The sequence below is a fragment of the Onychomys torridus genome, chromosome 3 (genome assembly GCF_903995425.1).
Source record: "Onychomys torridus chromosome 3, mOncTor1.1, whole genome shotgun sequence".
Classification (NCBI taxonomy): Eukaryota; Metazoa; Chordata; class Mammalia; order Rodentia; family Cricetidae; genus Onychomys; species Onychomys torridus.
The window spans coordinates 75336755-75363413 of NC_050445.1; the positions used below are offsets into that span (position 1 = coordinate 75336755).

Sequence of the window (26659 nt, forward strand, 5' to 3'; positions counted from 1 at the left end):
TGAGGTTTTATCATGAGTGTGAGAAGAAAGTACCTGTAGGTTTTCTCAAGGATTCACGTTCTGAGAGCAGACAAGCCACAGGAGGCAAAGTGAATAAGATATGTTCTTTGATCTTGGGTTCTCATTTTTTATTCCTTCTATTGCTTCTGAACTTGGACAGGCATGCTCCTCAGTTATTACAGAAATGACAGCCTAAAGCCTGTGCTCTTGAACTGATATTTCTACATTCAAAAATACAATTTTGGAATAGTGCTAGTATAGGATAACTCTATCATCCCTTTCCCCTACTCCAAAACAAACACAAAAATAGACATTTATAGGAGTTTTCAAGAAGTCAAATTGATGGTCTGATATTATGTTCTACTGTGGAATGTGGTAGAATTAAAGTATCTTTTCCTTATTTAAAAAAGGTGAAAGTAGACAGTGACATATTTGTTTCATGTTTTTATTTGGTAATTTCAGTTAATGATCCTATCTACAAATGAACGTGTATATTGCATATGTGTGTGTGTGTGTGTGTGTGTGTGTGTGTGTGTGTGTGTGTGTGTGTGTGTTATTATAGTGTGGAACCACCATACTAAACTACATAACCAAACAAAACACAGAAAAATAATTTTTTTCATTGTTTCCAAAAATGTCATAATGCAGATGTCTTTTTTAATTTTCATCTATCCATTTATTTTTGAGTTTTTTCTTGAAAGCTTCATACAAGAGGACTATATTCAGATCCTTTCCAACCCTGCCTTTCTGCCTTCCAATGCCTCCCATCCCTGCTCCCTCTCAAGTCATGACCTCTTCCTCTTTCATTACTAGTGTCAAATATGTATGAATATAGGTACATGTTAAGTATATATTCTGTGTATATACATGAGTATGCATATATACATCTTTGTATATATAAATACTTAAGATACATATTTAAATGTGCAAATCTGTACATATATGTGTATATATATGCAAATACAAATCCTACATACAACCTCCTGTGTCCATTTAGTGTTGCTCATATATGTATATGTGTTTAGGGATGACCACTAAGAATTGGATAGCCTATCAGGGACCTTGTCCCTGGAGAAGTCTGATTCTCCATGTCTCAGCAGTCATCAGCTGTCTCGAGTTCTTTTTCATCATCACTAGGGTCTTGTAAAATTTCCCCCATCCATGTTAGCACATCAACTGTTAATGCCTTTGTGCAATTTGTGGGGCCTTGTAAAATTCCCCCATCCATGTTGGCATATCAACTGTTAATGTCTTTGTACGATTCTTGGCCAGGCAATGTTATGTTTAGCTTCCATAGGTGTAGCTTCCTTGGCATGTCTAGGAGTCAGATGTCTTTCCAGAAAGCATTTTCTCTTATTAGTAACTTGCTTTTGTAATACTAATTCATTCATGTCCCCAATATATAAGATAAGATTAATGATAAAGAAAATACACAATGCATATGAAATACTCCTGCATATCAACTCAACTGGTTTTGAAAACAGTAAATATATTTGTTTTATTATTATTTGAATTAAAAAAATCTATGTGAGTTTAATTAAAGATATTGTTTTTCTGTGTTAGGTAATACAGATTTGATTAATAGAATCTTGTTGGATGCTGGTTTTACAAATGAACTTGTCCAAAATTACTGGAGTAAGCAGAAAAATATGTAAGTATTTGTATATATATAAAATTTCAGTTTCACATCTCCCTGGGAAATGTTTAGATGATGGGCCTCATAAATTCAGTTAGTTATTTAACTTTAGAAATGATTTCTCAGGAAATCATTTTACAATTGTCGACAGTTTGCATTTTCAGTTGTGAGCATAATTCAGTGGTTATATTGGCCATGTGTGAGCATTATATGTTAATATGGCTAAAACATATTTAATCAACACATTTGTTTGTGGTAAAGTGGGTTTTCTGGTGAATGTTTAGGTGCCTTTCTACTGGCACATGCTGCTCTCTCATATAATCTTATAATCTTTCAATGACAGAGAGTTTACAGGGTGGTTCTCATTCACAATCTCTCCTCCATGCGTTTCCAGTCAACCACTCAATGCTAGCTACTTCCTCTCACTGTGTTTACCTCTCTTCTTCATAATTGAGGTCCTAAAATAGCAGTTTTCAGCTGCGTTTTGTACCTTTGGAGCTTTCCTTCCTGGTCCCAGTTCCAAGGCTCTTGCCTCTACACGGCATTCTGCCCCAGTCCTCCTTCTAAAGTGCTTTAATGTAAAGATGGAGCTGGAAGACAGGTATGCTGGCCCATGACTATAATCTCAGCATCTAGGAATGGAGGCAGGGGCAGCACAGGCATCCTTGGCATAGATCAAATTCTACCTCAGAGAGGTGGGGAGGGGCAGTTCTTAAGCATGAATTTCAAAACCACTCACAGGCTGTCCCTTTAAGAACCTCATGCTGGAGAGTGAACTGCCTGTGCCTTCCCTCTCTTTGTCTTGTCCCTTCCTCACAGACTCCAGGGTCTAGACCAGCTTCCCCTTTTCTCTCTCCACTGATGTCCTCTGTGTCCCTGCTCATCGTCAGGTGACAACTCCACCCTTCTTTTTCCTAAGATGACTCTTAAGTATACTGACAGCGAGAGCTTCATTTCCTAGATAATTCACCTGCCATTTGTGTGTGTTGATGTGTGTAACTTGGTTGCCTTGATTTCTTTTGTATTACGAACACCTAGCTCAGCATCTTCAAGCTTACTTTTACTAACATCCTTTTATCTTCTATTTTAGCAAAGGAGTGAAAGCACGCTTTGTGGTGACGGATGGTGGGATTACAAGAGTTTATCCCAAAGAGTAAGTTCAAATAACATCTGTAAAAATAAGTTCGTCGCAACAGCCTGTGCCAAGGGCCTGAATGTTGCCATGTAAGGAAGCTATTCTTTGGGAAAACTGATCATTGTTAGTAGATTAAATTGCAGTATTGTTTAAAGTGTTTGTATTAATAAAATATTCCATTTCCCTGGGCAATATTATTATAAGATGTTTCAATGGCAGTTGCTTGTCATATTTGTATATATAAATTCATTACAAAATTTCAGAGAGGTTGAAAGAGATATTCCTCTTCTGTAGAAAGAGTCCAACTGGGCTGTATGAGCATAATGAGCATAATGGGGAGTTACAGCAGCATTAGCGTAGCACATCCTTGCTTGCATTGGTCTTTCATGCCTCATTTCTCTCATTATCTTAAGAACAGTCCCTGCAGTGGGCCGAATAGGTACCAAGGCTCATTAATACTAACTAACTGATTTAACTATAGTTTTTCAACTGAGAGTCAGCTTTTTCTATTCTTATTGTGCTGATGCATTGCTAAGTAATAAGTACCAGTTACACTATCCATACCCGACCCTTAGGCATACCTGGATAGTAGATAGTTCTGTAGAGCTGTATTTTCACAAAAGGAATTCAGGTTATCATGTCCGTTAAGGAATATAAATGATGAGAACCATTTCCTCCCTAGGGCTGGAGAAAATTGGCAAGAAAACCCAGAGACATATGAGGACAGCTTCTACAAACGGAGCCTCGATAACGATAACTATGTTTTCACCGCACCCTACTTTAACAGTGAGTGTTCTCTGGAATCCATGTCTCAGTTCCTTTTAAACCTTAAACAACTATTTCACCTAGTGCCTTTCCTTCCAAATCATTTATTTGGTTAACTGCCTAGAATGGTCATTATCGAGTGTATAATATGTACAGGAGATTGGGAAAACAGAAAAGAAACATACATTTAGTTGAACAAATAGAATGCATACACAGCAGAAGTCATCCAGCAATACAGAGCTGGCATCTCCTGCAGGCATGCACACTAAGTAGAAACATATGGAGCTAATCCCTTGTATTTCAACTACTACATTCAAACATGGCTGATGAATGAAATAAGTTGATGTATCGTAAGGAATTGTATCTTATCTCTGTTAATTGTATAATTTGATATCTATAAAAAATAGTCCATCTTTTAATATAATTTATATGATTCTTTGCTCCTCCCCCCCAAGACAACTGTTTTTGTTCAACCATTCACTATCTGTGTACATAGTTACTTTATTACTCTCATTTTAAAAATGAGGAAGCTGAAATCCATAAGTTTTCAGAGTTGTATCCACAGACATACATCTTAAAAAGGCAAAGCCTGTCTTGTGACTCCAAGATCATTCTTTCCATTTCCCTTCATCATTTTGAAAATATTGCACAATTGTGATTGGACATGCATCCATCATATTATGGAAGTGGATGAAATGAAGTGGAGTAATTCCTGTCAGTAAATAAATACATGGAAACCAACTCATGATCAGTCAGATTTCTTTGGTATATTCCAAAAGAAAAGACAAAGCTGAAACCTCTTTATAAGCATAATGCACCATTTAAAGGCACAGAATGATGGTTCATCTAGATTATTCTGTTTGCTTTTCTTTCAGAAAGTGGCCCCGGTGCATATGAATCTGGCATCATGGTAAGCAAAGCTGTAGAACTGTATATCCAAGGAAAACTTCTTAAGCCTGCAGGTAAGCATACATTGTGGGTACATGTGACCAAGGTTAAATAAGACATTACATTGCCTCATAACCTGGAAACATTTATTCAGAAGATCAGAATTTTAAATCTGAGATAGATCAACGATGCTACTCTGTCAGTATATCCTATTCTCAAATACATGGAAGATTTGTACATACTTATAATCATTTCAACATGAACTTACATTTACATACCTGTATACTAGACCGCTATGGAGCTGCTGAAAACAATTAGGGCTGGATCTGTCTAAAATTATTCAACTATTTGGAAAAAAAATTAAATCAACTGGGCAACCAAAACAGAACAGTACAAATGAGAACTAGAAGTGGGCTGAGTGAGCGAACGCAGTAAAACAAAATCCAGCACAGTGGAGTTTTTCATTACATGCCTCAGTACTGTTTGCAGTTATATTCCGAGACCAGAGGGAAAAGGGAAGAAGCAGTTTTTCTGCTCCTGGGAACAGTGTTCCTATCTGTGGTTCAACTACCAGGATTCACTCCATTATTCCCTGGCTCCCTTGCCTTTCACTCCGTTGCTAATTGATTTACCACGTATCACTTATTCTCTTCTAACTGTTCCCCACCTCTCCCAATCTCATATACTCATCTGTCTGCTCTTTCAACAAATATCTGTTAGGAATCTGATGCTTGAACTGGCAGGGCTAGAGAACCGTTTTATAGGTACTGCTCAAATGATACCATGTTTTTAAGATCAACACTCACATTTTCTAAGTAATACTGTTAATTGATTGGACAGCCAGGTGGTGGCTATTTTTTAAAAATTCCTTGAAATGTAAAATACAGTTTATGGACTAGTTTAAAGACTACAAGCACTATTTCTTAATGACTCCAAAAACTGTACCTCTGTTAAAAAAACAAAAAACACCTTATATTGATTATCAAATTTATTAGCTAGTTTATAAATTGTCTAAGTTGTTACATTGTAAAGATAATATTATAGAAATCATGACTTCAAATTAATTTACATTATATTTTTCAGTTGTGGGAATTAAAATTGACATAAATTCCTGGATAGAAAATTTTACCAAAACTTCAATCAGGGATCCGGTAAGATTTTTTTTCAAAGTTATTAAACTATGATGATTAGTAGTTTCAAAGTTCACATAAGGAAAAATAAATGATCCCTATGTAGTGGCAAAATAAATTTCCAGTATCACTATACTTAAATAAAAATGGGAATTCCAGTTTTCAACATTTGTATTTTTCTAGGCAATGAAATGCAAACGATTTCAGGTTGACAACTTGAAATGTTCATACAGATATATATTGACTGATATTTTCTTTTTTTAAAGATGAAACTAGTGTCTTTTTCCTTATAAACTATAATTATTTACTCTTATTTAGACCTGATAAAAATATTTCAGGCTGTCTTATTATAAAAAGTAGTTATTTAATTCAACTGATTTAAAACTGTGAAATGGTGATTAATTCTTTTCTTTTCTTTTTATTTATTTGGGGTTTTTTTTTTGTTTTGTTTTAGTGTGCTGGTCCCGTTTGTGACTGCAAAAGAAACAGTGATGTAAGAAAACTCTTTAAAATAAATTTGACTGGAGTGTTTTGTTCTCTTGCTTACTGAATAATAATCATGTCGATGATTAAAAAGATCCAGGAATTTTGATCTAATGCTAACACATTCTGTAGAAAACTGATTAATAGAGGTACTTTAAATGCTTCTTCAGGAAACATTTATATCTTAAGGAAGGAGAAGAGTCATGTCCAAGTGGATCATACTCTGTTTAGTATTGGTGAAGATGGAGTCTTTTGAATATCTTCAACTTGATTTATTTTTCAAGAAGTTTCTGAGCACGGCATTGGTTTCAAATTCAGTCTTCCCTCAACCTTTCTTCTTTTCTGTGAATTTTCACAGTACTGAAGGGGAAACGGACTAAATGCTGATGGTAGACTTTGAAGGGTTAGGTCATACCTTGTCATCTCTCTCTGCAAAGCTAAGAAAGAAACTGTGAGCCAACTTTGTGAAGGACCTAAAGGTGTTCTAAGTAGAATGCCAAGAACAAACAAACAAACAAACAAACCAGGAATTGAAGAGGAAGATACTGGTGACTACCTACTCCATTTGTGTCTGAGACTGCCACAGGAAAAGGAGATTCCTGTCTTTCTGATGACTCCTACATCTGTGAAATTATAAGCCAAATCTTTTATTCCTTTAGAGTTTTATTTACTTCCCCACAGACCCTGTTAAATAGTTGCTTGAGAGAAAATGTTTCAGCAAACTGTTTTGATGCTGAGAACATAGCATATTGTGTTTCCAACTTTGAAAATGTTTTTATCATGATTTTGTTCAACATAAACTATTACATTTCACACATTTAAACCAGGTGGAAATTTCTTTTCTCATCTATGAGCATATTCTCTTTTGCATTCTTATATAAATCTCCCATTTATCCAACTAAATATTTTTAACAAGGAAATGTAAAGTAGTTTTTCATATTACTCCTTGGTTTTTCCCTAGTCTATGAAATATAGTAAATAAAAAATATAAATAGCTTCTTGTTAATATTAGGTTTAAAATAAAAATTTTTTGTGGTATTAAATATACTGGTCTATCCAGCATCTTGGATCCTTAGATGACCTTGCAGTTCTAAAAAGGCTTGGCTGAATCTCTTTTCAGATTTGTCCAGGCAGTTAACACTGGTAGGTAGGTAGCTGGTAATAGATTATTACACCTGAGGCTTGACATGAACAGCTGTGTGCGTACATGTATAAGATTAGAGTCTCCGGAATTCACTTTATCTGGAGAAGATGTAGTTATTGAAATGTCTCTATTGCTGTTGCTCAGCTTATCTGTATACTCTGGAGCAGTGATGGAGCAGCATGCTAGCCTTCATATCATAGTTACCTGTTGCTTTCTGCTCCTAGGTAATGGATTGTGTGATTCTAGATGATGGCGGCTTTCTTCTAATGGCCAACCATGATGATTATACTAATCAGGTATGGACCTGGAGAAAGGGAGGAGAAGTTCAGTTTCCAATGTGCTTTCTATGATTCAAATCAGGAAACCCAGGCCGGGCGGTGGTGGCCCACGCCTTTAATCCCAGCACCTGGGAGGCAGAGCCAGGCGGATCTCTGTGAGTTCGAGGCCAGCCTGGACTATCAAGTGAGTTCCAGGAAAGGCGCAAAGCTACACAGAGAAACCCTGTCTTGAAAAAACAAAAACAAAACCAAACAAACAAAATCAGGAAACCCCTTTAGATATTTAGAACTTGATGAGTTGTTGAATTTTTGTCACAAAAGAAATCTTCAAGAGTAATAGAATGTAAACCAATGCATTCCAAATAGTAAACCTAGGTCTCCTTTTGTGATTTATTTTACTTTTAGATAACAGTAGTCACCATTAATGCATGTAGTTGGGGATTTTAAAATAATATGAACTTGCCTTCATTCTTTCAACAATTCAGAAAATTGCTACATCTTAATACAATCAGTTGGTAATATCTAAATCATCATATGGACAGATGCAATTTCTTGACCAAAATTTGCAAATTGGCCATAAGAGACTATCAATTCTGGATCTATATTTCTAGGTTTTCTGTTTAAAATATACCAAGAACTCCTCCACTAGCTTTTCTTCTGACTAACCACAACTTATCTGCTAAAGCCAGGAGTATGGGACTGCCCTTTCTCTGAGGCTCCCAGTTCATGACAGGCCGCTGGGTAAGCTTCTAGTCCTACCCCCCACCCCATTTACAGTATTCTTCCCTTCTCCAGGAGATACCTGGGTTTTTAGTGCTGTTTATCATGGAAAGCATGTAGGTGGAAGATGTTATTATATGTGGTTATTACTAAGTCAAGCTAGCTAAAGTATCTGTCATCTCAATTGCCTTCTCTTCTGTGGAAAGAGAACCAAAATTTACCCTTAGGTGATTTCTGGTATACAATTAAACATTGTTAACTATGGTCCTCTGTTGGAATCTTAAACCAAAGGACTGCAACTCTGTTTCTTCTTCTCCTGCTTCTCACCCCATTCTTCTCACCAGGGGACATCTAATTGTGACCTTATTGTGCTTAGAAGTGGGTTGGGTGTTCATTCCTCCCACAAATATAAAACCACAGAGAGCCCCTGAATAGTAAAAGTACCTGATTTCATTTTGATTTTTCCACATTGCCAGAGGCAGGTTCTCATTTACTCAATTTTACAAACTGGTTTTTTTAGTTCAATTTCTGAGAGAGTATTTTTTCACTGTATTGATTCAGATGTTGGTGTTGTTTTAAATTTGAAACTACTGAATATCTCTTTCTTTTCCAGATTGGACGATTTTTTGGAGAGATTGATCCAAGCTTGATGAGACACCTGGTTAATATATCAGTTTATGCATTCAATAAATCATATGACTATCAGTCAGTGTGTGATCCGGGCGCTGCGCCGAAGCAAGGGGCAGGACATCGTTCCGCATATGTGGTCAGTATAGCCTGTGCTTGACCTAGTTCCTCTCATGGGGTACCTTTGCCAGTGTAGACCGATGTAATGAATTCTTGATATATATTTTATATTTTCTAGCCATCAATTGCAGATATACTGCAGATTGGCTGGTGGGCCACAGCTGCTGCTTGGTAAGTTGAGTGTTTCATTCCAAATGAAAGAAAAATGTCATTAAAGTATGGATTTTGTGTATTATGGGTATTATTCTTTCCTATAAACAGGTTAGAAATATTAGTACTTTTTCTAAATGATCATATGAAATATACTTTTCAATTGTGTATATGAAAATACTGATAAGTTCAAGAAAATTTCACCCTCTTCAGAAACTTTTCTGAACCTAAAGTTGTTCCTAGTGATTTCTTATATGTACAGGATGCATTTCGATCCCACCCTCTTTTATCCCCCCCCCCCAACACAAACACACAAGTCCCTTAACCATCTTGTCATCTTTTTGTTTTGTGATCCACTGAGCTCACAAAGGCCAGCTGAGGAATTATGGGTATGGAACTGTCAAGTAGAGCCTGATGGGCTCACCAGTGGGTACACATCTGAGGATAATGACACCCATAATCCATCAGTAACTAATAGTTAGTATAGAGGAGTGGGACCCCAAGATCCCTCCCCTAGCCATGACTAGCTTCCAATAGGTCCAGTCTTGTGCAGGCCCTGTGTGAGTTCTTTTTCCATGGCTATGCCAAGTCCAAAGACAGCACATGGTAAACCTCCCCATTTTCCCGTGGTTATATTCATTTAGCTTCCTCTTCCATGGTATTCCCTAAACCTGAGAGAGGGTGAGATAAATATCCCATTCAGGCCTGAACACTCAACTCTTTGTTATTCTCAGCACCTTGAGGAGCATTGTGAAAAGGAGCTTCTCTGATTGAAGCAGAGAATAGCGGATGTGTATAGATATAAGCACAGATGCCTAGAAGACTTTGACAGCACATTGATTTAGCTACACAGCAATACAAAGTTTGCCCCTGGCTTATATCCTCCCTAGGTGTGAGTTTTTGACTAGATTATTCTGAGGTCCAGTTAGAATTCTGAAATTATTGTTTGTTTGTTTGTTTTTTAGTTTTTTTTTTTTTTTTTTTTTTTTTTTTTTTTTTTTTTTGAGACAGGGTTTCTCTGTGTGGCCCTGGTTGTCCTGGAACTCACTCTGTAAACCAGGCTGGCCTCAGACTCAGAGATCTGCCTGCCTCTGTCTCCCGAGTGCTGGGATTAAAGGCATGTGTCACCATTGCCTGGCTGAATTTGTATTTTTTATTATACTTAATCTTTAAATTCTAAGAATATCAATAAAACATGATTTAACATCTTTAATATACAAATAAAATGTGCATATTGATGCAATTCAACACATGGTAACTGATTTTTCTATATTAATACAATACTGGCACAGTGTTGGGAGCCTCATATGAAAGTGATTCCTCTTCCTCCTTGGGATGGCTTTTCCATCCCCTTCATGAAGCATCCCCTTCTGCCTGTGACGTTCAAACATTTAGGAGTTAGTGTGGGAATCACACCCTGGTCCCCAGGCCACTCCACCGCCTGTGTCTAGGGTTCCTTCTCTCCTTCCTTGCCCTCTACTTGTTTCCTGACTACCCATCTTTCTGGAATTGTACCTTGTGCTACTGGCTCAGCCATAGTTCATACTTTTTAATCTATAATAGCCATTGAGTATTAAGAATTTGAGTGATAAAATCAAGCTCATATCATTTTTACTAAGATAACAAAAATATTTCAAATTTTAAAAATCCAAGTTTTCCTAAAAATGTTATTTCACAATATGATTGTGCTATTTGTATGTTAATATGTTATAAGTAGATATTCTTTATATTATAATAACCCTGAAATTATTGCCTTTGCCCATTTTCTGGCTAAAATCTCTGTTACTGCCACTTAACTAAATTCAGTTCCAGAATATTCTGTATAAAAATTTGGTTCAATTACCATTTATTATAGAACTAGGTAGTATTGTGTTTCTCCATGTAATTTTATGTATGCCACATTACAGATTAATCTCAAGCCTAAAGTTCAGATAGTGATTTTTTTTTGTTTGTATGTCTTTATTGTGCTATGGAGTTTTAATAACTAAAATAAAAAGAAAATTCATGATATAAAAGTTCATGCACCAAATGTTGATATTCTTCCCCATAGAGTTAGCACTTCTGCACAGTAATATGACTTAGTAGGCTCCTGCACTCATGTAGTAGGCTCCTTCATGTTGTAGAATATTATTTTAAGGTGTGTTACTTTTGTTTATGTTGCATTTGTTTAATTCTATGAAGCTGTATTACTGTGCCTGTGTAAAACACCTGATGGTGTAATCAGGATCTGAACAGCCAATAGTGAGGCAGTAGAAAGGATAGGTGGGGCTGGCAAGCAGAAAGAATAAATAGAAGGAGAAATCTGGGAAGAGAGAAGAAGTAGCCAGAGAAAGAGGAGGACGCCAGGGCCAGCCACCCAGATACACAACAAGCCACAGAGTAAGAGTAAGATTTACAGAAGTAAGAGAATGGAAAAAGCCCAGAAGCAAAAGGTAGACAGGATATGTTAAGGAAAGCTGGCAAGAAACAAGCCAAGCTAAATGCCTGACAGGCATTTATAATTAAGAATAAGCCTCCAGGTATGATTTATTTGGGAACTGGGTGGCAGGCCCCCCAAAAGAGAGAAAAACAACCAACACCTTCACTCATGTAGTAGGATTCTGCACTCATGTAGTAGGTTCCTTCATTCATGTAGTAGGATCCTTCATTCATGTAGTAGGATTCTGCACTCATATAGTAGGTTCCTTCATTCATGTAGTAGGCTCCTTCATTCATGTAGTAGATTCCTTCACTCATGTAGCAGGTGCCTTCATTCATGAAGTAGGATCCTGCACTCATGTATGTCTCTCCTTTGGTCCCAAGCACTTTTGACCTCATGGATTTTTTTTTGCTGATTAGAATCCATGGTAGGACATTTTCCACAATTTAAGAAGTATGACAAAATGTCTAAAAGTATCTGTTAAATTAATTTTTCTCAAAATGATGAAATGAAGTATACATGTGTTCATGCTTGCAAAACTGCTCAGTTTTTATGTAAAACATTGTAAAGGACAATTTCTAGATGTTTCTCAATTATTCATTTTCAAACTCCAGGTCTATTCTCCAGCAGTTGCTCTTGAGTTTGACATTCCCACGACTCCTCGAGGCAGGTATGTCAACGCACTGATGGGGTCATCATCACAGAAGTCCTTTTCTCTTGTGCTGAGTCAGTCTAGTAAACCCACAAAGAGAAGTTGCATGTGTGTTCATGTGTGTGTCTGCATGTGTGTGAGCAAAAGAAAGAGATCATCAAACTGATACTTTTGATATACTGAAACTTTTAATTTCCAGTGATTTATAAACTTTTATAGTTCATATTGGCCTGCATTTTGTAGCTTAAATATTAATTTCTTATTTAGAAACTTACCATGCACCTTTAAATGACTGTCAGGCAATTAATCAACAGTAAACCAACCTACCAGATGTCTGTCATTATCATTAATTTTGTCTCTGTGGGAAGTGGCTCTGAGAAATGTGGCTTCTCCATCTCCAATGGTGATCTCTGTTTTGCCTCCCACAGTTGAGATGGAGGAGGATGACTTCACCGCTTCCCTGTCAAAGCAGAGCTGCATCACAGAACAAACCCAGTACTTCTTTGATAATGATAGTAAATCATTCAGTGGTGTGCTGGACTGTGGAAACTGTTCCAGGTACTCTGTTTCTTTGTGTGGAGTGGTTCTTGTTTACTAAGGGCAGTATTCAAGTCTGCCGTAGTCACAGAAAATAACAGGAATTCTCAGTGGAGTCAAAGATAAATAGTTGTTTTAAGCTGAACATGTCAGAAATACCTGGTTTTGTTATAGGTCTCATAAAATCTTGATAACTTATAATTCTTTTAGCTACAGTTACATGATGAAGATACTGTTTCTGACTTTAGGCAGAATGGAGAAATTTGAATTCATTTTCACAAACAAGATCAATATTGAAAGCTTTGTAACGAAGTTTAGTTATGATAATTTCAATCAAATATGACTTTTTCTCACATATGATAAATAAGAAGGGTTGTAAAAAGTTGGAGTGTTCTTTGTCTATTTCTACCCCTCTCTGACATGAAGAATTGAATATTAACTTTGATTTGAAATTGAAGACTCTGAGGAAAATACCTGCAAAGGTCATGATTAATCTTAGCATTCGTAAAACATCTTTAAAATGTTTTGGAATACAGAGAAAATGCATTTGGCTGTAATAGGATAGAGGAGAAAGGCAAGATGGCGGCCTTAGAAGGTCTGAAAGGAAAGTGGTAGTCCAGGCTACCTGAGCCACAGTTTACAAAGTACAGAAGGGCTTTTTAGAGATGGAGGGCATGTTATTCCAGGAGAACACTAACAGCAAAAGAAATGGGATGAGGTAAGGTAACCTGAGGAAAGCATTGGGATAATTGATGGGAGGTTAAAAAAGTCAGTTTACAACAATTATAATAACTATTTTTATTCCAAGGATTTAACCAATAGGCATGGTCAGCATTTTTATGACTTGATATTGAAAACTACTTCAAAGAGATTGTCTATGAAGCAGAATGAAAAGGGGAAGTCAAACATGAACTCTGGATAAAGAGCACTTTATTTAAAAATGAGTGCACAGAGCTTTCAGGTTAAGAAAATAAAACAGCAGCCTAGAGTAGCTGCTCTCGGTGTATGCACCCAGCACCTTGGCTTTGCACTAATTGTGGTCCAGTAACAGCAATGTGTACGTGAAGAACTGGAAGGGTAGAGACCAGTCTAGCACATTGCTTGAAAGCATAGTCTCACTTCAATTATTCTACGTTGTTTTCCCAGTTCAAATGGAAAAGCTAATAAAATTCTACTTTTTTAAAAAGGAAGAAATTAGATCTTGATCATATATTGGTTACAAAGGAAAAGGGCCATGGAGCTTAAAGCTTGATTCTATATCTGAGTTCTACAATGTAACAGTTTCCGACCACAGGCACCTATTTGCATTAGAATTAAAGTTAAATGCAATAATGAAAACTTTATGTCACATTTCAAGAGCTTTGTTTACTATATTGGATAGAACAGAAAACAGTATGCCTTTGTAGAAAACCTGTTAGGAGCTGGATAGAACAGAAAACATTTATACCTTCGCAGAAAGCTTCTTAGAAGCATTGATCCACACTCTATTCTGACCTCAGTTTGACAATATGCTTACTCGCTTTTTTCCCCTGCTTTGCCTGTCTGTAAAGTAAAGTATTGTTGGCTTATAGCCAATGATAAATATTACCATTTTCTGAACACTTAAAATCAAACATTTTTAGGATTTTGGACATTAACTAAATAGGACTTACATTGTAATTAGGCCTAACAACTTTAAACATTTCAATCACATGCATGTTCTAATGTGTGTATGTTATCATGGATGAAGGTGAGGCTTCATTTTTTGATACCTTGTTTGATCTTTCTTTTCGTTAAGAAAGGATGTTGGGATGATTTCCTTTCTCTTTTCAAAAGATGGTTTTCACTCAGTGATTTCACTTTTCTAAAATCTATTTTGCAGAATCTTTCATGTAGAAAAACTCATGAACACCAACTTAGTATTCATAATGGTGGAGAGCAAAGGAACATGTCCCTGTGACACGCGGCTGCTCATGCAAGCGGAGCAGACTTGTATCCTTTGGCACTAGAGATGGCTGGAAGAGTTCATCTTAAAGCAATGACTATTTAACTCTGTCACCCTGTGCATGCTCATATAGGAAACACACTGCAGTAACAAAAATTTGAAGGTCAGAACTGATCGCGTTACTCAGGAACTGTGAGAAAAGTTCAATGAACATATAGTTTCTCACAGTCGTGAATACTTAAATTTGTTCTGTTGGCTAAAAGCACTGGCATTGGTCAGTTTTGATTGATTTTGGAAATAAATATGTCTCATTGTGTCTTTACCATGTGAAGAAGAAGTTACATCCACCCTCTTCCTTGACATGCCTCTTTAGCTGATGGTCCAGATCCTTGTGACATGGTTAAGCAGCCCAGATACAGAAAAGGGCCTGATGTCTGCTTTGATAACAATGTCCTGGTAAGGGTTTTAATATGTTAAAGTATTTTAAATTAATAGTTATTTTCCACAAGTAGTTAAAGAGTTGTGTTTTCATTCTTAACTCATTATGTCTTTACCATAGTTTTCCTCATTAACATGATGTACTTGCTAGTAAAGAAACATTTTCCATTTCCGTAGTTTTTATGGTTAGCATAAAGTCAGGAGTTGCTTCTTATGTCTTTCCCACTATAGGACTTGCAAAAAAACTTCAATAAACCTTTTAATAGCCTATACAATTGTGTTAAAAATATACAATGAATAATGAATGACCTGTAGAAAATGTTAATCACAGGAAATATGTTACCTATCTTAATTTATATTCCAATCCTGAAAGTGTGTTATTTTTATTATAATTATTATGTGTTGTCATCATTCAATTAAAAACTTGTTATAAGTAATTATTATCGAATTATTTTGTTCTACTTTCTCCTATATCACTTTTTCCTTCTTTATAAGAAAATTTATTTTGTGTATACAGATATTTTGTCTGCATGTATAATCTGTGCACCACATTTGTGCCTCATGCCTGAGGAGGCCAGAAGAGGGCATCAGATCCCCTGGGACTGGAGTTACAGCTAGTTGTCAGCCATGGCATGAATACTGGGAATCAAACCCAGGTCCTCTGAAAGATCAGCCTTAACCTCTGTGCCAATTCTCCATCCATTCAAACTGTAATTCTTAAGCACTATTTATATAAAAGATACTTATTAATTGTTCAGTAAAGCATTTAGAAAAAAAGTGACTGAGAATCATTTTTAAAAAAATAGATTAGGCTATTTCTTTCCGAGAACTTATGATGTATTACAGCCTTACCATATTAGGACTGCCTGTGAGCGATCCCAAGACCACAGTGGAACATGGGATGCTAGCAGACCAAAGTCATAGTAAACATGAGGATGGTATTCCAGGTCTCCAAAACCATTAGTTTACAATGGTTAGCAGGACACATACTAACAAGAGCTATTGTTTGCAAACCTGGTATTGACAGAGTACTATAGAATTAGAGCACACGTTTTTTTCATTTATTGGATATAGATTTTTTCCATAAAATATATTCTGATTACTGTTTTCCCTCCCCTTACTACTGCTACTTCTTACAGTTCTTCCTCCCCTCCCCCATCCAGATCCATGCCCTTTCTGTCTTTAATTAGAAAACAGGAATCTAAGAAATGAAAATAAAAACAAACAAACTGGAGCAGGACAAAACGACAAACAAGAAAACGAGCCAAAGAAATAGCACAAGAAATGCATGTAGACACTTTTGCATACACAGGAATCCCATGAAAGCACAAAACCAGTAGCCGAAATATATACACAAAGGACCTGGAAGGTTATAAAAATGAAACAAAAACAAAAACCCTGACACAACATTAATGAGACACAGAACCTCCAAAGGTTAAGTTAAGTTCATTTTGTGTTGGCCATCTACAGCTGGGCAAGGGGTCTGCCTATAAGAGTGGATTATTTTCCCAGTGAGACTCCCTTGGAGAAAACTAAATTTTCACTTGCCAGTGGCTATCAGTTGGAGATAGCTTCTGGGTTAGAGATGGGGGCATGTGTCCACTTCTGATTTAGCTCTGTGACCCCATCTGTGTAATCCTATGCATGTCTTGTGCATGGTGCCACAACCTCTTTGAGTTATTACTTAATTATTTTGTTCTCCTTTCTACCATATCATTTTTTTAATTCTATCACTCCCTCAACTGTATTAATTTCTTTTCCTTTTATCTTAGACACAACAGATTAAACTCACAAGATATTGAAACCCGTGCCTAATGTATACTGTTAATGAGGGTCACAGCTCTTCCTAGAAGTCAGCACTTTCCATTCCCTACTGCTTACACCTGTGTTATACTCAGTCAAGACACATCAGCTACATACACTGTTTCTATTTCCTGCCTGGCTCTATCCTGCCTTGCCATAGGGCAAAGAAGCTTTATTTATCAACCAATGAGAGCAACACATATTCACAGTGTACAGAAAGAAGGGCCTCCCACATCACCCTGCCGTTATCTCTGCCGTACCTCCATCTCTCATATTTTATAGAGGCCTGCTCATGTTGAACCATTCCACAAAGACTTGCTTAGGAGCCCCAGAGTTGCGAGAGCCATTACAGAAACTTCCCTTACCAACTCCCTGTCATCAGCTTTCAGTAGTACAAACATAGATGAAAGTCACAAAGATGAATTTACAAGATGATGTTGTTGCTGAAAGTTTTTATGTGTCCTGCGTGGCCCACAGTCAGGACAAATCTCTCTCACTCGCCAGTCCCACAACTGCTAGGACTCAAATAAACATACACAGGCTAATATTATTTTTAAACTATGGACTTGGTAGACTTCTTGCTATCTAGTTCTTATCTCTTAAATTAACTCATTTCTATAAATCTATACTTTGCCACGTGGCTCTTGGCTTATTGGTACTTTTACATCTTGCTTCTCATGGCAGTAGCTGGCAGTGTCTCCTCTGCTCTGTCTTTCTCCTCCCTCTCTATCTGTTTGGATTTTCCACCTGCCTCTGAGCTGCCTTGCCAGAGGCCAGACAACTTTATTTATCTACCAATCAGAGCAACATATTTTCACAGCATACAGAAAGACATTCCCCCATCATGATGTAAAAACCCTGCCACAAATAGTCTCATCAGAAGACATTGTGTCTTTGGTCAAGGCACTGAAGATATTTGACCCTTTCAAACAATCTAGACGTATCAGCTAAGATTTATTAATTTATTATGTATACAGCATGTTTCATGTTTGCCTGCAGGCCAGAAGAGGGCACCAGATCTCATTACGGATGGTTGTGAGCCACCATGTGGTTGCTGGGAATTGAACTCAGGACCTCTGGAGGAGCAGCTATCTCTCCAGCCCCCTGTATATTTTATATACGTATATATGTTATGTATTTTAATATACAGGTTCCTAAACTCTGAACTCATTTTAGGCACTATTATTTGTATCTGTGCCAAAATGGCCATTAATCTTTAATCTTTGGGGAAGTTTCTGAATTAAGAAAGCAGAGCTGTTGATAACTGCTGTGTGGTGCATCTGTGGTCCATGTTCTATGTATTGTCATTCTGATGCTGTGGCGTCATTAACATGAAATTGCTACAGCAGCATTTGTTGTGTTCTTCCCTGATTGGTCCTTGGGTATCCATTGATTAGGAATCCCCTAGATTGTGTGGGTATTAGTAAGAACAGTGTGGGCTCATGGAAGGTTGGGAAAGCAGAGGGAAGAACAGGAAATAGCCATATTGGTTCAGAGATTATAAAACAATGATTTTCATAGTAACATATTTCAAAGGATATTCATTCATAAACTATGTACATACATCCAGAAAATCAATATACAAGTGTGATTTGGAATATACATTTATCAGTCCATTAAAAGTATGTAATTAATCACTTTAAGTATAATAGGATACTTCTATAGCTGTCCTTATTTGTAATAATAATAAAGTTGAACAAAATGGAATGTAAGGGTACCAACTTATTATATGATATGATATAAATGAAATGGTATAAAAATTCATTAATTAGGTTTCATTTTACTTTTCTCAATCATGAAATTTTAGATATGGATTGTAGGTTATCAATTAGACATAAAAATAACTACCACTGGATGTTGTAAGCTACCACTCCTTAATGAAAATATTGCATAAAATGAATATTAATGAAAACAACAATGCAAATGTCCCAAAAAGGACCTAAAATTTTATTCATAAAATGGACAAGAACATCAAGAGAATCATGAAGCACACTTCCTGAAATATGAGCATTTCTGAATTTTATATGCGTTAGTGCAGAAACAATACTGTAAGGCAAGGCCTACTGGCTAATCCAATGATGGCTGTTATTTATTATCCAACTTTTCTACAACAAATGGAAGTTACTTTTCAATCTAAGCATCATTTACAGAAAATGTTTTAAAGACTGTGATCTCTGCACAAATTCAATGTCTACCACAAAAATATCTGAGCGCAGATTGTCCTCACTAGACATTTGCTTTCCAAGACAGCACTTTACCACAGTTATGCATCGAAAGGGTTGATCCAGCATCAAGTAAACATATGCCATCTGGGCACATCTATTGTGGCCCTCCTGACAATCTAATGCAAGAGTCCTGGCATCCTGTAGTTCCCTGAGGGGTTACAGATTATGGATATACAGTTACAAAGTTTCACACCATGAAGGCTTCCTAAAACATAAGAATCCAAAGTACACCTTTTAACAGGGTTCTTATGCAGACCTACAAGGTAAAGAGCAAAAGAAGGACAGGCAAAATGCTGAAGAGCATCAAAATTAAAGCATGCCCACTGGGATAATTGTATTATTAAGCAAATCCAGATTATAAAAGTATATCACTAAGTACATAAAATGAATCTGTAAAAATAAATTTATGTGTGTATGATTCTTACACTTTGTACATGTAAAAACTTGACCAAGTATATTACCTATCTCTGACTTTCGTGATGTTATGTGACTTTTCCTGCTGTGTCTATTTCCATTCACTTTAGGTAGAGAAGACAGCAGCAGATGAGAGTAATGATCCATCCCATGTTTATTGGCAGGAGTGTAGACAACATGTGGCCAGCTACACCTCCCCAGATCTCTTCTTAGCAGTTGTTAGCTGCTCATAGGTACTCCAGGAAAGGATGAGCCCCATGTGCCTCCTCGTCCTGCCTCCTCCATCTACAGGGAAAAGTCATTGAGCACAATGTGTAAGGGTCTTCAGGGTGATTCTGAGTCAAGCAGGCACTGGTCATGAACACGGCTGACACAATCACTCAACACATGGATTAATGAAATTAAAGCTAAAGAAAATAAGCCTTTAAAAATAAAGGAAACAATATATGTGTTATGGGTATATTTCCATTAAAAAGGTAATTTTGAAGTATCTACTTACTTACAGATTTACCTAAATATAAAAGTGAGCCATTATTGTTGGATGTTTTCACCTGTTTTATTTCATTGGAAGGAAATGACACAGTTATAATTATAACTATGTGTCATAGTTATATAATTATAATGTTATAATTCAGAAAACAAAACATAGTTTGCTACCTCCAAACACAAATCAAAGAAGAAATGCTCTTTATTTACTCAGCTTCAAGTAGTCCTTTAATCTCTGGCAGGGAAGTAAATCAGAAGTTCCCAGTCCTTGAGAGTTTGGACTCCGTAAATTACTCTACAAAGAACACTTACTCATATTTATTTATGTAACTATTTAGACTCATGGCAGATGGACCTTGGATCAATGAATTCTTTTTTTAAAGAAACATTTTTATGTTTATGAAAATGAGTGAACATGAGTTTTGTTCTTTTTTTTTTTTAATGAAATTCACTATAATACAAGAAATTTTAAATTTGAGAATGTGGCAGAGTATGGAACTAAGGAATGAATACCCAGGGTCCAGGGGCTCAACTATGTCTGATGTGGGATCTGAGGGGGGAAAAAAATCTATGTACTTTCTTATGTCTGTTAACTTTATTTCTCTAAGACAAAATTCTGTCATTTCAGCTATAGCTCCACCAGGCATTCAACGCAGGAATAACTCTAGACATGACAAGCTCAATATCCATCTACTTTATTTCTCTGGGATGAAATTCTGTCTCCATAACTACAGTTCCGTCCAGCTCCCTAGCTCATAGTCCTGCTAACAACTAACTCCTATGCTTTCAGCCTCACCTTCATCTTCTGTACCCTCTTTCTCCATCTCTGCTCCTCTATACTCCTGACACTCAGAAAACTCTCCCAAAATCTGCTTATTCTCTAAGGAACCTCTGTCCTTCTTTCTTCTCTCTCCATGCTGTTCTGTGTCTCTCTACAGAAAATGCCTGTCCTTTCTTTCCCTGGGCATGTGGATCCCTACCTCCTAGGAATGTTGTTTTATCTCTCACTTGATATGTAAAAACATCTTTTGTTCTCAATCAATTGCTCTGGAGAACCACTAGGCCTCCTCAAGGTGAGGTGTGATGGTCTGAGCTTCATTAGCACAGGAAACAAAGCTGGTTGTCTTCAACCAGCTTGTCTCCTAAGCTCAGCAGGGCAGTTAGTAACTCAGTAGGTTCAGCAGGTCTGGGGAGCTGAACTGTTTACCAATTGGTCTGGGCACGCAAGGATTTCATAGCAGAAGACAGCTGGAATATTAAAGGCTGGGTAACACCAAATATTCATAATAAATGGCTTTGCCTTTTGATAGACCCTTGGCCGGTCAAAGTTCAGCTTTAATACACAGCTGAATCTCTATGATATATTCTTGCGGCCCACAAGATGGAACCTGGGAAGGAATGGTAAAAAATAACTGGGTTCTTAGGGATCTAACTGAGCCTCTACTAACTTCAGTCTTAGGTAAAGCAATTTTATTACCAGGTAAGTTCAAAAGTGGACTAAATGCAAATTAACCTAAAAATCTCTCTGTTACATGTTTATTCAAGATGGTTATATTATTTATTTGTTTGCATTCCCAACAGGAGGATTATACTGACTGTGGTGGTGTTTCTGGATTAAATCCTTCGTTGTGGTCTATCATTGGACTCCAATTCATACTCCTTTGGCTGGTATCTGGAAGCAGACACTACCTATTGTGACCTTCTAAACCCCAGATCTGCAACTAAAACCCAGACCCTGCCAACACATGAGCCCTCAGTTACATTAAAATAGAGTCAGTTGAAGAAACTACACAGACCATTAGCTGGGCCTCTAACACGACATAAATCTGAGGCTCAGGTTCTTGATCACCCACTGGCTGCATGTCAGGGTGTCAGAACCTGAAAATTGTGCGAATGCTGCATCATTTGTGTCTAACATCAAAGCAAAACTCTGTTTGTGCTCTGTGGGAAGTTTGGGAGTTCGTTGTTGTGCCGTTGGTGATTACAAGTCAAAGGCTCCCCCTGTGCAGGCATTATGAAAAGAAGAAGCTTCTTGACTTTGACTAGGATTTCAACCTGCTGCTGTTTTACCAAGAAGAAGAAGAAAACAAAAACAAAGCCCTAGTGGGGGGCAATGATATTTTTGCCTTCACTTATTTTCTGTTAAAAAGTAATTCTTGCTGTGAATCATTATTAAATAGAGAGGGAGGGAGAAAATACATTGGTCTAAACTGTTGAAATACAAACTAATGGCTAATTTTTCTACCAAAAAAAAATTGCCATGAATAAAATGCCTTATAAAAGAATGATTTCTCTGCCAAAAACAAAACGCAACTGTGACCAGTTGAGTTTGGGTAAGGTATGAAGCGAATAATGAAGGGTGACTAAGTTAGAGGTGCTTGCGGGTGAAATTGTAGTTCATGACACATTTCCTCATAAATGAAAGCCCTTTAATGCGTGATGTGATAGCCCTTTTGTTCAAAGTACAGTCATGTAGTGCTAGCCAGATATTTAACTCACTCTAAGAGAAGCTTGTTGGGGGGAGGGGAAACGTTTTCCTGTGGTTAATGAACTTGGGTTGCCAAGGGTATTTTGCATGATGCTGCTGCTATTTTAACTTTCTGGTTTGTTTTTCTTTTTACTGTAGAGTATAGTCCACTGAAAAGTTAAAAAATGGGTGACATTATTGTCATGTAAGAATCTGAACCTTGCAGTGTAAATGCACTTAAGTCATCTTTTAACATGTTGTTAAACTACTCTGAATATACTGTGCGATGGAAAGCTGAATGACTGGGTTAGGCAAATGATGAAATGAGAATTCATGGATTTTATACAGATTCATGCTTTTGCCTGAAAACCTATGTACAGATATTTTAAGTACATAAATCAGATTTAACACATTTATTTTTTGAAAAGTACATATATGTTCTCAAAGAAGATTCATCTTCGGTTTCCTCTCTGTTTGTTTCAATAGTAGCATGTACAATCCAGAAATTGCTGCTCTCGCTGCTTCTGTCCCTCCATTTTGGTGTGATCACATGACCAAAATTCCCATGCAACTTCATGAGGGGTTTTACATTAATCTGAACAAATAGGAAACCAACCTTGAATCTATGTGTATGCACATGAACACTTGATTGTGAATAATAAAATTTGTTTTTATACGGCTTCCTTGGTGAAAAAATTAGTGTAGTAGGTCAGAAATTTCATTATAGATTAATATGGTAGCTAAACTTTATTTATGCTTAGAAAAATTATTTTCAGGAATAAACAGTATTTGAAGAAAGAGTAAAAACAATGAATGTGTCTAGAAAGAATAATTTTACTGTAAGCTGAAAGTATGCATATATTCTTTATGATAAATGAAGTTTTTTTTTCTTTTTAGTTAAACATGCCAAGTATTGGTGTGTGCATATGCTGGCAATTTTCATATATATCATTTTACAATCAGAATTATTTACATTCTCCAGCATACTTTCACATGCTCCACATATCAAAGTTGTAGCCAACTCTTTAACATAGTTTATTGTTTTGTTTATAGCTTTGCATACATTGTAATTCCTTCTTACCACCATGTTATCCTGAGTACCATTTGTGTACATTTTATAAGCTAAGATTTTGTTTAATTCAAAAGGAAGAAGGGGCAGTTGGAATCACTTTGCCAACTATTGTCCTAAGAAATGACATCAGTCACCACTTCTAATACATTTTCAATTTTAGTCTATTCATAACTGCTGTTGACCTTAGAAAACAGAAAGGTAATGTAAAAGGAGGGAAAATATGTTTAAGTCATGTTGTTTGTTATTTCAGACTTATTATTACCTTTTGCTAGACTATTTTAAATCCTGGACATGTTGGGGAAGGGAAGTGATACTTTCTACATATAAAATGATGCACATTAAAACCATTAAATTGCTTCTGGCAAACAACAATCTACCTTAAATTATGTTTAAAGTGCATTGACTATACTTTCATGGCTAATGCCACTCACAGAGTGTTTTACCATCAATGACATTATTGTAGTAGTCACTGCTGAACTTGGCACCTCTTGGCAAGGCCTCATTTGATTCAAGTTCTATGTCATCACAACCACATACATGGTAACAAATTGGGCAAAAATATATGCCTTCTCACTAAAACTTCTTTTCATGACATACTAATGTTCATGCTTTTGCATACAAAAAAAATGACAGTAACACCCATCCGCCAAAATTACAATATCACATTGAACATTTTTTTCTGCAAATTCTATTGGCAAGAATAAGTATAGTGTGTTATTTACAGAAACAAAACTAAATAAGAGATCATTTTAAAGAATGTTTCAACTTTTTATTAGTTAATTGTTGCTATACTCACGTAGCTCAGTGTACTTTGTTATATAAACAAAGTCAAAACAAGTCTTGCTTTGGTGTTGAGTAGCAGGAAAGAATTTCTGCATAAATGGATTCATCTTTTCTTCATTTGAACAACCAGCATTACTGCCAAGCGCCAATCGTGGTCCATATTTGTAACAGGTTTTTAACATGACATAGTTAGCAAGTTTGATTGAAGAGATTTTTAGGTCCTGGGCCTATAAGATTTTAGTATGATCTTTTTTCATGTTTCTAATGCTTGAAGCATTATTGCTTACCTTGGAAAACACAATGTTGCTGCCATTTGTAAGTTTTCTTATATATAATATTCCTTTTATTAACTGTAAAACTGGCCTTATGGGGTTCAAATAGGCAGTATCCCTTTTAAGTGACCTTTGCAACCCAAGTGTTACTTGCTTATTTGATGCTCTCTTGTACTTTACATCTCATTTAAATGCCTGTCTTCAAGTCACCAAAGCTTAAATTCTACGTCTTAATTTAAAACTCGTAAGTCTAAAGGCATAGAGTCTAACTTAGCAAGACACAGTGGATTTTGTGATTTTTTTCCCCACTTGCCCCAATCTCCAAATATTTTATCTATTAGATGGAACTTGCATTGTTTTCCATAGCAGAATGTTAATATTGTTAATATTCAGTGTACATTTCTGTAAAGAACAAATCACTAAAACAGGACTATCAAGTGATGAACACTTCCAGAATTTTGCAGAATTAGATAGCTCTTACCAATGGTTTCATCTACCTTGTCTCTAGTTCACGTAAAAGAACCATGGAAATTCCACTGAGACTCTTGGGATACTGTCTTGTGTAGATGCCAACTGAGTTTCCAATGTGACCTAGCAAAGCTGTCCTTTCTTTGTGCTGTGTGACTGTGGGATCATGCTTTAGGGATTCCCTTCATGAAACACTCATTGTGCATCATGCAAAAGGCCACCAGGCTTTTGTGAACAACAGATCTTTCCTTCCCTTATTATGTTCTCTTGACACTTTTGTGGAAATTAACTAGCAGGATGAAAACATTTTGTAAAAATTTGTATAATACTGTTATAAAAAATATTTATAATCCCAGAAAACGTTGTGTTAAATCTTGTGCAAAAACAGTATATTCAGAATAAAAGTTTATCATTGAAAGTCGCAACACAGTTTGAGTTTTTGCCTTTTTTAAAGATGTAGTTGAGGGCTGGAGAGATGGCTCAGTGGTTAAGAGCGCTGGCTGCTCTTCCAGAGGTCCTGAGTTCAATTCCCAGCAACCACATGGTGGCTCACAACCACCTAAATGAGATCTTGTGCCCTCTTCTGGTGTGCAGACATATGTACAAGCAGAACACTGTATACGTAATAAATCTTTAAAAAAAAGAAAGAAAGAAAAAAGATGTAGTTGAAAGAGACAGTAGTCCATCTTAAATACGTTTCTAAAAAGCAGGCCTCTGTCTGGATGGAGAGGATTCTAGATTGCAGAAATAAAATTTGGTTTTAGACATGTATTTTTACAGGTACAGATCTCATCTCATACATGAATACATAAGGATGATTCTTTATGTAACTCTGACCTTTCTTACCTTTGCATTCTCCACCAAGACTTTGAGGAGTTTAATACACTAAATAAATAAGACAATTTCCTAGGAGGGAAATCGTGGTTCTGGATTTCTTTAAAGGCCTTGGAAGAAACAACAAAAGTGCATACTTTTGATATAACTTTAATATAAATATTTCTCCAAAGTATTGGCAGTAAATGGCAGATATGGGATTAAAATACCATGTAAGGTATTTTAAATGGACAGTTACCTGCTTGTTTCACTTCTGCTCACCTCATGAAGGTTATGAAATACCTCTCCTTTGTGTTTTTTTAATAATCCTAATGTTAATTAGTGAAACGGTGTCTTCTGGAAATGACAGAACAACTACACTTATGAGCTCAAAGCTGCTGTGCTGCCGGCACAAACCTGGACAAGATCAAGGCAGTCAACATTCTAGCATGGAGGGGAGATGCTCACAAGCCTTCCCTAACTGGGGGTCTCCTGGGATTTGATGGCTTCTGAGTAAGGGAGAGTCAGTTTTGTTTAAGAGTATTGCCTCTTGTAGATCAAATGCACTCTGGTGGATGGTTCCATACTCTTGAGTAAATGGAAACACAAATAGGATTGGATAGGCTTAAAAAGAAAGAAAGAGAGAGAGAGAGAGAGAGAGAGAGAGAGAGAGAGAGAGAGAGAGAAGACAGGAAATTGAGAGGGGTTGAGGAATTAGGGGGAAGAGAAATAATGAGGACAAATATGCTGAAAATACAGTATATGACATTTCTCAGTTAAAAACTTTGTATTAAAAAAAGGTTATAATAG

General features: G+C 36.5%; 1 protein-coding gene across 4 annotated transcripts in view; it reads left to right on the forward strand.

Moving 5' to 3' along the window:
• The window catches only part of Cacna2d1 (calcium voltage-gated channel auxiliary subunit alpha2delta 1), a 423150-nt gene extending 397689 nt beyond the window's left edge, over window positions 1-25461 (forward strand). For all 4 annotated transcript variants that reach the window (XM_036180248.1, XM_036180250.1, XM_036180247.1 and 1 more), the window contains 14 exons: window positions 1564-1651; window positions 2727-2789; window positions 3454-3557; window positions 4412-4498; window positions 5508-5575; window positions 6009-6047; window positions 7406-7477; window positions 8793-8945; window positions 9045-9097; window positions 12110-12165; window positions 12576-12705; window positions 14546-14655; window positions 14982-15064; window positions 21556-25461. In XM_036180248.1, the coding sequence (XP_036036141.1) occupies window positions 1564-1651; window positions 2727-2789; window positions 3454-3557; window positions 4412-4498; window positions 5508-5575; window positions 6009-6047; window positions 7406-7477; window positions 8793-8945; window positions 9045-9097; window positions 12110-12165; window positions 12576-12705; window positions 14546-14655; window positions 14982-15064; window positions 21556-21672 (1223 nt within the window). In that variant the 3' untranslated portion in view covers window positions 21673-25461. The remainder of the gene's footprint in view (window positions 1-1563; window positions 1652-2726; window positions 2790-3453; window positions 3558-4411; window positions 4499-5507; window positions 5576-6008; window positions 6048-7405; window positions 7478-8792; window positions 8946-9044; window positions 9098-12109; window positions 12166-12575; window positions 12706-14545; window positions 14656-14981; window positions 15065-21555) is intronic.
• The last annotated feature ends 1198 nt before the right edge of the window (window positions 25462-26659 follow it).